We start from the raw sequence: 14,011 nt of genomic DNA, 5'->3' as shown, positions 1-14,011 counted from the left end.
AACGAGACTGAGGAACTTAATAATTGAAGGCTTTTGTGCAAACATAGGCACGCAAGGCGTGCAAGAGCTATTTTTTGTGTGAAGTGTCGGAGATAGGTGCATTCATGGTACAGTAATGATTTGGTTAATTTGACATTTTTTCTTTGGTTGCAATGTTACATCGGTCATGGTAAGATAGCTAAATAATAAGCCATAAAATGTTTGACTGAACAAACTACAGTAATCTGACATGTCTCCAGATCAATGTAGATACCATCTTATTTTCTAACAGGCAATTTGATTCGTTCTTTGATACAAACTGGTTTGACGCACGCACATCCATAACTCCCTCACTCACTGATCACATAACCCTTCCAACCCCCAAGAGGAATTTTTGCTCAAAAATACTCAAGTTAATTTAGGAACTTTTTCGCATTTTATACGAGACGTAAGTTTACCTTTTCACACAACACAACACAACTTCACCGAAAATAAAAAGAAAGAGAAAAAAACCTGACACGTTGAAAGTCTGATTTAATTAAACTGCACTTTAACTTGGTGCCACGCAGTCTTCAAAGAACATTTGAACAGTTTTCATACTTTTTACCTTAAAAAATATCGGACTGAAATGAATGTCATCAAATAAAACTATTAAACTGCTACTGCAGAGACGTAAAAACCGTCCAGAAATGAAAGCTTTTTTGTTTAATATCCTGGAAACAATAGCTGATGACTTGTCAGCTCTAATTGAATTTACTCCCATATAAAAAACAAAAGTGTTAAGTTACCATTTGTTACTAAAGACAGCAAACATCTCTTGGGAAAGAGTGGTGACGATTCGTCTGCTCTAATTGAATTTACTCCCTTGTGAAAAACAAGAGTGTCACATTACACTTTGTAACTAAAAAACAAAAATATCTTGTTATATTTGCACGCAACAAGAACAAAACAATCGTTACCCTCACTTACTATTGTAAACGTTAGAACTGTTTCAAATCTAAAGTCTCGTCCCCTCTAAAACATGTCCTAAGAACTAGACGTGACGATTCATGACCTCTAATTGTATTTACTTCTCGTGAAAAACAAAAGTATCAAGTTACCTTTGTAACTAAAAATAAAAATATCTCGTTGCATTTGCATACTACGAACTCACCAACTGTTTCAAACCTCAAGGCTCATCTCGTTCATTTAACTAAAATCCTCAGCCTAACCCAAAGAAAATGGCAAAGTAAACCCAATATATGAATACTTCCTCCTCTTTTATAGTGGGATAAATATGGCCATTCTGAACTCTATCGGAATCAAATCTTCTCACATACCATTTACCTTTACAAAAAGAAATTTGATTGGCTGTTTATAGTAGATACAATCTGATTGGTGTGACATACATACATCTCTCACTCACTCACTCACTCACTCACTCACTCACTCACCCATTGACCCGTAACATACTCGACGCGCCGACTAAGAGGTATTTTTTGTAAAAATAACTCAAAAAGGGGATACATAGCATTTTGGGCCGTTTTTTATTTTTTGCAGGATTGAGCTAATTTTTGGCAGACTGACTTGTTTTGACATGAAAAGCATCGTTGTGTGATTGTTTTTGCTGATTTGCACTTCGTTTTCAAGAAATAATGTATGCAAAAAACTCAGTTTTCCAAGGGTATCTTTTGGAGATCTTTTGTTGAGCGAAAAACAAAAAAAACCCTTTCATTTTGCTACACGATGAAGTCACCAAAGCGTGGCATTTGCCGCTAGTTTTATTATTCATATAATTACACTTGCTTCGTTAGCGCAAGCGAATAAGGCGCTGAACGGGCCGGATTTGAGTTTGTTTTGTTGTGACACCGGTTTGATACGAGGTCTGTTGATTTTTTTTCCGGTCTATTTCTCTACTTCTTTTAAAAATCAAAACATCTATTTTAAAAAAACTGTGCTGTCAAAGCTGCTGAAAGTAACCGTTTAAGTTCATGCCGCGTCAAAATCCACCTTCGAAGGATTCGCTCCAAAAGATGCCGCTCGGAAAACTGAGTTTATTTGCATACATTGTTTCTCAAAAACGAAGCGCAAATCAACAAAAACAATTACGCAACGATGCATGTGCTTTCCATGTCAAAACAAGTCAGTCTGCCAAAAGTTAGCTCAATACTGCAAAAAATAAAAATCGGCCCAAAATGCTGTATACTTCCTTTTTTGCACGAAAGCCTTCAATTATTACCCTCTAGCACTAAGCTGAACCTGTTCAAAGCTGCCATTCTACCTTATTTAACTTACTGCCACATTGTCTGGCATTTCTGTTGTGCTAGTGACAGAAGAAAATTGAAAAGAATACAGGAAAGGGCACTCAGAGCTATTTACTGTGACAAAACGTAACTAGATAAGGCAGATCTATGCACTCTTCAAAACAGAAGGCTGGAGGACTTAGCTATTCTCATGTACAACATAAAGAACAAAATATGTCCCAAGTACATGTATATTGCTGGCCTATTTCATATATCCGAGAAGAAACACGCCATGCGAAACAATGATTTTTTAGCCCTAGATTTAAGACAATAACATATGAGAAGCACACTATCAGACATTTCTCATTAGTAGTAGCAGGAGCAGGAGCAGTAGCAGGAGCAAGAGCAGGAGCAGGAGCAAGAGCAGAAGCAGGAGCAGGAGTAGATAGTAGTAGTAGATAGTAGTAGTAGGAGCAGGAGCAGTAGTAGATAGTAGTAGTAGATAGTAGATAGTAGATAGTAGATAGTAGATAGTAGATAGTAGATAGTAGTAGTAGTAGTAGTAGTAGCAGTAGTAGATAGTAGTAGTAGTAGATAGTAGTTGAGTAGATAGTAGTAGTATTAGATAGTAGTAGTAGTAGATAGTAGTAGTAGATAGTAGTAGTAGTAGTAGTAGATAGTAGTAGTAGTAGTAGTAGTAGTAGTAGTAGTAGTAGTAGTAGTAGTAGTAGTAGTAGTAGTAGTAGTAGTAGTAGTAGTAGTAGTAGTAGTAGTAGTAGTAGTAGTAGTAGATAGTAGTAGTAGTAGCAGTAGCAGTAGCAGTAGCAGCAGCAGCAGCAGCAGGAGGAGGAGGAGTTATTCGGGTCATTTGTGATTCATATTTTATTATAACTGGACAAGAACTTTAAGTGAAAGAACTGTATCATCTAGCATTACAATTCGGAGTCTAGCTACGATTTGGACGGCTGCGAAGTACACATTTTTTTACATTTCAAAGTGCGGGTCGCCAGTTGAGATCGCCGTGTTGTATAATTATAATTAGGCTGGGATCGAGAATTTGCTGGTCCATTTGGGTTATAAAGGTACAAACAATGACTGAAGAGTTAGCTTACAGCTCTTAAAGAGTTACAAAGATGTCAATGAACACGAAGAGTTGGTAATTTGACTTTATGGAACGTTCCAATTTCCTAGTGTCAAAACACTTTTACATTCAAACATTAATTTCCCCCGAAATACAAGTTAAAATGCAATGCAGTCGTACTCCACTCCTGCCTACTTCTCCAGATCAATGATTGAAAATAGTTTTAACATAAGAGATAAGCAGAGATGTCGGCAAACAATATTCGAAGGTGAGGTAGCTTTTCGCTTCGTTATTGTCGACCGACCGTAGTATATGCATATTCAATTACTGTGTACGAACACAAGTTACGCAAATTTGCATATCCCATACTAGTGAAATCATGGAAAATCCTTCGACAAGATCTTAAAAAGAGGTTAAGTATTAGGTAAAGTCTGCATGCGAGCCAAGTGGCCCATCAGGCCGGAACTTATCCTGGTTTCTGTAGCATGAAGTGACTAGGAGTATTTCTACTCCCCCCTGGATGGGATGCTAGTCCATCGCAGGGTTACCCCCAGCATTAAGTTCGCCGGTACCCATTTATACACCTGGGTGGAGAGAGGAACTGTGAGAATAAAGTGTCTTGCCCAAGAACACAACACAATGTCCCCGGCCAGGGCTCGAACCTGGACCGTTCGATCCGGAGACGAGCGCACTAACCATGAGGCCACCGCGCCTCCCACGGGTTAAGTATTAACTTTCAGTTAAATGAATACATTTCTACTTCACTGTTATTTTGAATGAAATGTCCATTTTACGCACGCTAATAACCTGGGAGTCCTCGACTTATTAGTTTGCGTTTCGGTTGACTGACAAGCGCATTCTTCTTTCAGCACAACAATCTCCGTCGGTAGCTATAGGGTCGAATGTTAATCGTTGGTTTCACTTTGCTCATATATTTATAAATGCTTGATCCATTCTGAGTTTGAAATTTAGATGTATTTCGTTCCTCAAAGACGAAGCTCAAAGAGCAAAACAATTCTGTATTCGGAATGGCCATTGAGAAACACGGCCAGATTACAGGCAACCTCCAGTGTGTGTGTTTTTATTAAAATCCACAAATACATAGCTAGTTCACCAGTTCGAAGCCTCAACAATCTTCTTCGCGTCGTTGTAGAACGTAGGTTTTAGTTTGCTATTCGTTTAGACAAGTCTCTATTTCAAAATGCGATGCGTTTAATTTACCGTGTAATTTCATCACCTATAGTTTTGTCTGGGACTCGGAGGATCATTTGCGCTCGAAATAGTCAGATGATGGCTTCCAGCTTATTCCAAATTCGTGTCTTACAGAGTACCTTGACAATTTCAAGCTTTCCACTAGAGATAGAGAAGAATATACAGGCCACGAGAATCTCTAGGTTTTTACAGTAGCGGCAAACCCGAGATCGAAGAAATCCTCAATGGCTCCCCCACTTTAGCTTCGCACAGATCAGCCCACTTCTTTGGTCTTTTTCTTGTTTCTGGTACAGTTTCATCGAGATAGAGGTATTGAATGAAGAGGAATACTCTATTCTACGCATCCTGTATTGCTACAGCCTCCAACAACATATCTTCCTTGCATTCTGCAACGATTTTGACACACACTATCGCATGTTCGCATACATTCTTCTCAGAAACAAAATATTGTTATTCCTGAAGTGACGTCAAAAGCCAACTCGTCCCATTCTCTGCTATTCCTCGGTCGTGAACATGGAGAAGGGCAAATTTACAAACTTTAAAAATTCATAGAAAATTAACGAAAATAGGTACAACGATAATTTTTTCGCAGTGGTGATCAGGAGAAAAAGGAAATTTATATTAGCAAAAAAAAAGTTTGGGGGTTAGTGGCACTTTAAGTGTGTCTGTTTCAATTGGCTAGTTAAATCAGAAAAAAAAGCTTCACAAAAAAATCTGCGACTTAGGGAAGAGTGCATCTCTCTATTTGCCATTGTAATATAGGTTTTCTTTGAAATTCCTGCATGTTATCACAATTTATTGAACATATGAAATAAATTTCAGTTAATCAACAACTCTTGTTTCTATTTTGAGCTATGTGCTTTGCTAATCATCCGTTCATCGACCTTGGATGGCCTCACGTGAGAATCCTGAAAACCAGCCAATCAGAGCGAACTTTAGCATCTTGATACGTGCTTGCTAAATTTGGCCACTGTCTTTTGCTCTCACACAAGATAGACTACAGTGCGACATTTTGTCCAGAATATTTTCTATTCCCTCCCTCCCACCCAAAGCACTTGCCCACTCATAGGTCTTTGTAGTAATATAGTTTGCCTAAGGGCTTTTCCAATCATCTGGGATATTTTGTAATACAACTTAAATTGTAGGGCGACATCAGTTTTACACTTAAGTTGTAATGTACATGATTAATAAAAACTCCTGGTATAACATGTCAATCTTGAGGGTTCAAGCACCACTTTTAGTTGTATTTAATAGATGCGTTAATTGTTAAGATAGCAATGGGACTCTTAGAATAAGTACCTCTTTTGAGGTTTCTTTGTGTACATTTGAATTAAAATTACCAAAATGAACATTTATAACTTTTAGAACAATTACATACCACATCTGAGGTGGTTTAGACACGTCAATCTATTGAAGGATCTTTACGATTCTCAGAGACACTTAAGTATGTTACTTATCTGAACGAACTATAGAAACTAAGCACCTCACTTAGGTTTGTTTATGTCAATTTGAACAGTCTGCCAGTCCAGTAATACATACTTGAGATCATAATTCACAATTTATACTTTTTTATATTGTTACCGTTCTATGCAAGTTCTGTTAAGGTTGGTTAAATAAACATGGGAATGGGGATGAAGTGCTCCTCTCGTCACACTCTTGCCCCCATAGACTCGATTTTCAGAGGCCAACTCCCTCCAATTTTACCCCCTGGAGTTAGGTTAGTGGAGGCCCACTCCCTCCTCTCTACCCAGCAATGTTTACAGTGGCCCTGAGTGAAGGCCTACTCCCTTCTCTCCATCCACTGTCTACATCTCTTTGCATTGGGCTGTATGTTTTGTTTTCTTGACACTCCAGGGGTTCATGGGGCTAAAATATTAACTGAGCACTCTGTCACCCACTTCCCCATTTTCAGCCACACAAAGTTGTTGTTGTCCTTATTTTAAGAGAAGCAAGTGGAGGTTGATTAATGGTTTGTTGTCCAAACATTTACAGGCGTAAATGTATTGTTTTAGAATAATGAAGAAAAGGTGCAGTCTGCATCTTGGGTAATCAGTTAGATGAGTTAAATGGGGGATGTCGTTAAAGGTTATTTGTTTATTTGAAAGTGTAATGTTGGTGTCATTTTCACGGTTGAACCATGATATGGCTTTCAAGTAAAAGGCTGTTGTTACGGTACAGTCTAGAAATGTATGTTCTATAGAGTCTGGTTGGAGACAAAGAGTGCACGCTTCATCCTCAACTATCAGATATACTTAGGACCTCGGTTATGGATTCTTTTACCAAGGAATACTAGAAGTTCACCGACATCAGCTTTTAAGAAAAACATTTGCAGTCTTGACTTGGATATTTATCTGATAGTTGTGGTAGTAATTGCACTTTACATGCTTCTTAATGTCTTTAATGTATTTTTATCTTATATATCTTATGCATTTTTATCTTATTTATATTTTTATATAATTGTAAATATCTTAGATTAGCTTTTTAAACATAATATTAGGCTTTATTATTTTAATCTTTTATGTTTAAGAGTTCCCATTTAGTGGTTTTACTACTGCTATTTTAGCCTGAGCCTTAAATAGAGTTACTTACTTTCCTGACTGAGCGAGATTATGGCCCGATTCGGGCCATAATGCTATTTTTGTGGCGAGGACTGACCGAGACAAAGTGAGACAAGGATTTTGTCTCTCTAGCACGACTGGATGAGACATTTGTCTGGCATGTTTATTGGCAATAATATAGCTTGAACTAGCACGATAGAGTACAAACCGAATTTATTCGCTTGCGCTGCAGTACCAAGACAGTTGCCAGGTTGTGTTATCATTGTAATTCTGGCTAAATTTGTTTTAAAGTGCGTAAAATTCGGACATGACATTTATCAGGCCTTGTTATTGGCCATAATCTTGCTGATCTGCCTGACACCTCGTACCATAAAAATATGCTAAATGCAAAAACTACAATAATTATAACAGGATTGTTCTTTTGCATCAAAATATTCATTTCAACCAGCTTATTCTCCTCCAGGTTGCATTTTTGTTTAGTTTTCAGCTTTTGCTAGAGGCCTCGCAGTATTTACATTGCGAGCAATGAAAACTTGAACATATACCATGCCACGCCACAAGTCTGTGTCTGCTCCTACATATTGTACAATGTGCTTCAAATTTCCTGAAATGTACCCCAAAGAAGGGCCTGTTCACATGGAAGTGGGGAACCTCGTGCAGGTGAGGTCCCCCGCCTTGGTGGGGTAACCAATCTATCCATACAATCTCTCTTTTTTTCTTGATCACATTCACATGTTAAGTGGGGTACCCCACCAAGGCGGGTTACCTGGTCAGGCGGTCTGGGGTAACCTGCTTTGGTGGGGTGAGTTTTCTCCATGTGAAAGCTGCAGAGTGGGGTAACCTGCCTAACTGGTGTAATCAAATCACTGTGCCAAAGCCCGCCAAAACACGCGGCAGAACAACATGGCTGCAACCGCTATGAGTGTGGCGAGTTATTTCAAAGATTTCACTGCCGAACGCTGATGGAATTGACAGTGCTGGTGATAATTTAAGCGTGAAATCGGATAGTCAGGCTAATCAGCGGAATCAAACTGAAGTTTTGCATGCAACAACAACATTGAAGTGAAAACCAGCTTCATCAGAATGAAGAACAAATCTGCGAAGAGGTCAAACCAAAAACCGCCAAAAGTCAGGGCAGGAACTCCTGAACGTGTTCAACTGTTACTGACATATCTTAAAGAATACAAAGTTACATGCGACCACGTGATTGCATTTTGGACCTCACCCTGCGTTCCCAGGGTTGCATGTGAAGGCAAGTATTTCTTTACCATGGGTAGGTGAGGTATCTCACATCCCCGGGGTGCCCTGTTTTCATGTGAACAGGCCCTAAAGAAGTTCTTGGCACATAGTTTCCACTCCAAAATTTACCAGTAAACTGTTTTGGGTGTTGATACTGGTGAAGACCAGTGAATGGGTAAAAAGTGTTTGACCATTTTGTGACATTGCAACTTAAAATCTGATCTTGAAGTCATTTGAGAAAATACGGAGAGTTCAATTTGATTGGTTCACTCTGAATAAAGATATCAAGTTTTGCACCCTTTGCCATCAAAAAATAAGAACTCAACCGTTTAGCGGGAAAATTTCATTGTGTCTTCATGTGCTGTATTTGTGTTGGGAAAAGATCAACTCCTTCGAAATTCTCCCGCTTTGCTGGAGACAATCTTCTCCAGCGTCTGTAAATAATGTTACTAGCAACTTAATTTCAGTGTATGGAATGTGTGACGGTGGTGTATTAATTGTGCAGAAAGGGTTTCGATGTTCTTCAAGAGATCATTTTCAGAATGAAGGGATTTTTAACGACAGCACTCGTGTTAATATACAGCTAGTGTAATTTTACTACCACAAGAAATGGAAGTAGCCAAGGATTGATTGAGGCGAGCTTGTAACTTTAGCTAGATCATTGTCACAAGTAGATCAGCACACTGAAAATTGTGATTAATATACAAATTGTTGCATGTATAAAAGGCTACCAAGCAGAACTCTACTTCGATCAGTTGAGACTCGTATTTTGTTTTCTGTTAATTTCAGTTGATTACAGAACATGCCACAGAATCGAAGAGTAACTGTTCAAAGTTTCCTTTTTGATTTAAGCAAAACCTTAAATTGTAGACATAAAAAACTAAATAAATGAGTCCTAGTTACATACTGTTATTGTGATGTTTGGTAGTTGTATGTAATCATATGCAGAGGATAATGATTGTCGTCGTATATTGCAGAACTATAAAGAGCTATTCATTTTCATGCTAGGTACTCAAGTGTTTATCGGCCATCACATCTGGTCTGGCTCATTAGCGTGACTATTTTATGGCCCAAATTTTGCTGGTTTCTTGCTCAGATTTTTGTCCAAAACTCAGGGCAGTAGAATTGTCTCGCTCCTCATTCATTTATCATTCAAGTTTTGTCGCTCCTATCAGCCTGATTATCATCATGTTCTGTCTCGCTCATTAGTGTGATATTTTATGGCCAGAATCTTGCCCGTGTCTTGCTTCTAATTTTCGTACATACACTGTAACACAAGTCTTCCTTGCATGATCCATATAAATATAACTTTCCATGTGTGGAATTTAACAAGGTTTAAGACAATCACAAAACTATTTGCATTGCTTTGCTTGTCTAAATTTTTGTCATAAAATGTCAATTCAGAACAGTTTTGTTCAGCATACTATTTTGATGGGTTTTTCCTTAGAACCTCTGTGACTGGAAATGTAATAATTGTGCAAACACGGAACAACAAGAGGAAGGAATTGCCCTGTCCTCACACACCTCCACTCGGAAATCTGTCTCTACCTGTTCTCCTCAAAATTAAGAAAAGAAAGCCATTGTAATTTAAGTAATATTACACTAAACATGATTTCTTTTGCCTGTTCATGACTGGCTCATGGAGCCCTTTGATTAGCACGACAGTTGAAAAGGAGAGGGAAAGTAACAGGTTTGTCATAAAAAGTTTTCACAGGCAGCCAATAAAGGAAAACAGGCAGTGAAAAGCAAGGCCCAAAGGGCTGAGCCAACCTAGGGGGGTCTGGGGGACATGCCCCCCCCCCCTGGAAAATTTGAAATTGCAGGTAGCCAAAGATACAATTTCATGCATTTTGGGGGCCAAAGTGTTGTATTTAAGCACTTGATGAACTTACAGCTCTGAAGCTCTGAAGTGTCTGAATTGGCTCCCTCTGGCTGGAAGATGTTTTTCTCACCGATGTACCGCCGTAGAAAATGCAATCAAAGGAGACATTCCACAACATTTTGAAAGTTTTAAATCGACACTAAGAAGTTCACATGGCTACAACACTAGACGTGGCTACTTACCTAGATTGCCTAATCCTAAAACGGAATGCGGAAAGAGAGTGTCTAACTTCCGTTTTACAAATGACTGGATGTCTCTCCCAGTATTTTTAAGAAAGCCAAGGCCATGCACAATTTTTAAGAAAAACCTTACAAGGTTCTTAATGGATAAACATTTTTAGAAAAAATATTTTTAGATGTACAATGTATTGTTAATAGATAATTATTTGTAATTAGTTTTTTAGGACAGTAGGTAGTTTTGGTAGTTTTAGTAGTTTTAATTATTGTATATTTTATATTTTAGATCTGTGATATTTGTATTTCTTATTTTAGATTTTAATACTTTTTATTTTTATAGAGGACCTCCCTGAAAACCACGTATTTACGTGATGGGCACTTCCTCTTTAAAGATTGTTTTTATTATTATTATTATTATTATTATTATTATTATTATTATTATTATTATTATTACAGAAAATGAGTAGTTTATGAGCAAAAATTAGACGTAGCACATGTTTTCTGAAATCAGTAAAATATACAAACTTGCACAAAGAAGAAACTGTTACAAACCAAATCACCATATTTAAATGAAATAATAGCATATACCACAACACTGTGTGCACAACACCAGAATAGGTGGCTACATTCTTCTTTACAGCCGGCTGCAGGCTTCCACTAAAAACCCTGACAGTGATATCAATAGTTACCCCCTCTTCACTGAGTATGTGAACAAGCAATCCATTTCCACATCCAAGATCAACAAAACTCTGTTTCTGCTTTAGATCTTTTGCATTTCGTTCCTCCTTCCATACAATCTGTTGTAAATCACACAAGTTTTAATTCAAATAAAATGAAATTAGTTAAACATGTGTTCAAATATGTCAACTAAAATTGATAAATTACATAAAACCAGAATACAATTAACCCTCAGACATGGAGAGCCCAGTGGATAGCTGGGGTAAAACAGCCTTTTAAAGCTAAAAAGCATCTAGTGAATCAACATATGCGATGGTTCCTTATTTAGATTCCATCAGTCTCCAAACATGGTCGCCATTACTCTACATACACTCTACAGCATGCAAATATGACACAACATGCTGAAATCAATCATTTAAGGCCTCCAGGGCCAGATGAGCCACACAGTGTTCTCCATTGGTTCTGTATATATACAGCTGTTTATATATGGGTTGTTGATAATTCTATGACTAAGTTCAAAGAGAGGAGAAGCAAGTCTGAAGAGGTTCTGTCTGCCACTCGCTGCCCTGATAGAGATCCTAGGTGCAGGAGGTACCTCTTCACAATCAGGTTGCCTAGGAGCATTCCCATTCAAGTGTGAGCAAGTTATCACACTTGTCCAGAGTATTCTATGGATGGTCACATATCTATGAAGTAGGAGGATTTTAATGTAAAAAAACACCTTGGCTGTTAATTAGGCAATGTACCACTCTACCGAAGGGTCTGGAAAAATACACATTCCATGTGTGACAATACCTGATCAGTAGTCTCCCTCCCCTCTGCACATGAAGTCCTAGCTTTCTAGCATTCAAAGTTTGCTCAGTACTCACCAGCAGATATGAAGCTATAGCAATATCTTCATACACAAACTTCTGTGGGTCCGTTCGTTCAGGCCAAATCTACATAAGTTATGCAAACAGTAGGACGGATTATAAATTGTGACAATCCTTTTAACGTTGGATGAAAGGTGATAAATAACAAAACTAAAGGAGGCATGTAGCCCTGAGTTTTTTATAATCACCTCATATCCAACAGAGGCGAATGGAATAATTACTGTTTCTTTAGTACATGTAAACAGTAATAGGACTATGTTCTGTCCAGTAATGGACAAGTCAAAAAATGTCTCTGACAGCAGTCCAATTCAACTATTAAAGAAAGTTTTTGGATTCATCTATTTCCAGATTGGACAAGCATGTAGTCCTACCATAATGTTACATACGGCACTGCCCAAATTACTTCTAATTTGGACACTAGATTACAAACTATCAAATAATCGTGCATGCAACTGTATGGGATTTTGGGTTGGTAATATAATTAAATTCTTCAATCGACTGGATAATTGTGGACATTATTTTCAGTTAGATCTAAATGATGTGATGGTATGAAAAGGCTGGAAAATTTGACGCACATCTGCGCGCATTGTTCACTTTTTGAGTCAAATGAAGTAAGTCAGGAAAGTGAGTGAAGGAGAGTTTTCTTCCGAAATATTCTTTGCATAATCACCTCCAAAGTTGTCTAAATTTTGGAAAATTGTGCCAAACAATGAAAGGTTTTACAGGAAGATCCAAATTGAAAACATATTGATAAACACATAACAATTATTATTCTGAAGACTGTTCATCCCTGGAACTATTTTTGGTAATTCACAGAAGCTTAAACTGGTTAATGACATTTCTCTAATTATAAACATAAACTCCACTGCTATTGATAGGTTTGACGCATTTAAGTACTTGGGAGTGGTTATAAACCAAACTGTGTCTTGGTCTGAGCACATTGATACTATCAGTACAAAGATCAATAAAAGGATTGGAATGATAAAGAGAATACGACATCTTTTACCTTTATATGCTAAGCTAACACAGTGACTATACAATTGCTTAATCATCCCACCGTTTGACTATGGTGTCACAGTGTGGGGTGACAAAAATAACAACACGCTTATGAGTATGAGCTGCAAGTTCTCCAAAACAAGGCAGCCAAGGTCCTGCTTAATTTACCACCAAGAAGTTCATCAACCAAGGCACTAGATCATTTCGACCTAAAGACCCTCTCAAAGAGACGACACTTCCATAGCTGTGTTATGATGCTAAAATATCTGTCGGGGGAAATTGATTTTAAATTTGACATTAGACGCAATTACAGTAGTTTTCACTTTTATCACTCTTATCACTCTTATTGTCGTCGTTGTCGTTGTCGTCGTTATCGTCATCGTCGTCAGCATCGTCATCATGTCTGACCTCTTAGCACACGTTTGCTCTCTTGCTTCTCGCATGGCGGAGTGCTTAGGGAAATCCACTCCATATAATATTTCTTGTTTCTCTCTTTTCTGAGGCAGCATCTTGGCCTAGTGGTTAGGTTGTTGGATTGGTAACCCGGAGGCCCCAGGTTCAGATCTTCCAGCTCCCTGCCACTAGATAGGTTTGTTTGGTGGTTTGGAAACCAGCATGTCTTTTAAATAACCAAGAGGTCAGCCTCCAACCAGTTGGGATTTTGAACAAGTTTTCAGTTCTATTTATAACATTTGTTTCTCAATTTATATTATTCCCATGGCCAATCTGCACAGCAACGCTACATGTAAATATCATGACACTTAAATGTTTATGAAGTGATTTATTATGCGGATTGTTTCACATCCGCGTCAGAAGTTAGGTCAATTTTTTTTCTTCATGGTAGTCACAAATTGTAATGCAAATTGTTATTGGTGTGAATTTCTACAACAAGTACTATCTCCTCTAGCTCATTGCAATACTTGGTCTTTGTGGGAGGTTCTGTCAAGATAGGCTCAGGGCAGAGGATCAGACATAACCATCAAGCTTCCTTTTTAGTACTTTATATTGAGGTTGTAATGCTGTACAGGGCTGTCAATAAGGGCTGTAACCCGTAACACCTGTTTACGGCTGAGTATGTTTGATGGCCCCTTGATGTTATGGGTGAAGTGGCCTGTA

The 14,011-nt window shown here is 38.1% G+C and overlaps 1 protein-coding gene and 1 long non-coding RNA gene across 8 annotated transcripts in view; one reads left to right on the top strand and one right to left on the bottom strand.

Annotated features, from left to right (window-relative positions):
• Positions 1 to 14,011, top strand: part of LOC149112006 (uncharacterized) — a 137,678-nt gene that overhangs the window by 21,589 nt on the left and 102,078 nt on the right. The gene's annotated exons all lie outside the window — the stretch shown is intronic.
• LOC110041625 (putative tRNA (uracil-O(2)-)-methyltransferase) overlaps positions 1 to 14,011 on the bottom strand; it is a 166,184-nt gene that overhangs the window by 96,953 nt on the left and 55,220 nt on the right. For all 7 annotated transcript variants that reach the window (XM_089289651.1, XM_089289648.1, XM_089289649.1 and 4 more), the window contains 2 exons: positions 11,897 to 11,965; positions 11,039 to 11,146 (listed from right to left, as the gene is read on the bottom strand). In XM_089289651.1, the coding sequence (XP_089145777.1) occupies positions 11,039 to 11,146; positions 11,897 to 11,965 (177 nt within the window). The remainder of the gene's footprint in view (positions 1 to 11,038; positions 11,147 to 11,896; positions 11,966 to 14,011) is intronic.

This window comes from Orbicella faveolata, unplaced genomic scaffold (genome assembly GCF_042242905.1).
Source record: "Orbicella faveolata isolate gen_17 unplaced genomic scaffold, um_ofav_v1 contig_2, whole genome shotgun sequence".
Classification (NCBI taxonomy): Eukaryota; Metazoa; Cnidaria; class Anthozoa; order Scleractinia; family Merulinidae; genus Orbicella; species Orbicella faveolata.
The sequence above is the reverse complement of the archived record's forward strand: the minus strand, read 5'-3'. Positions and strand labels throughout refer to the sequence as shown.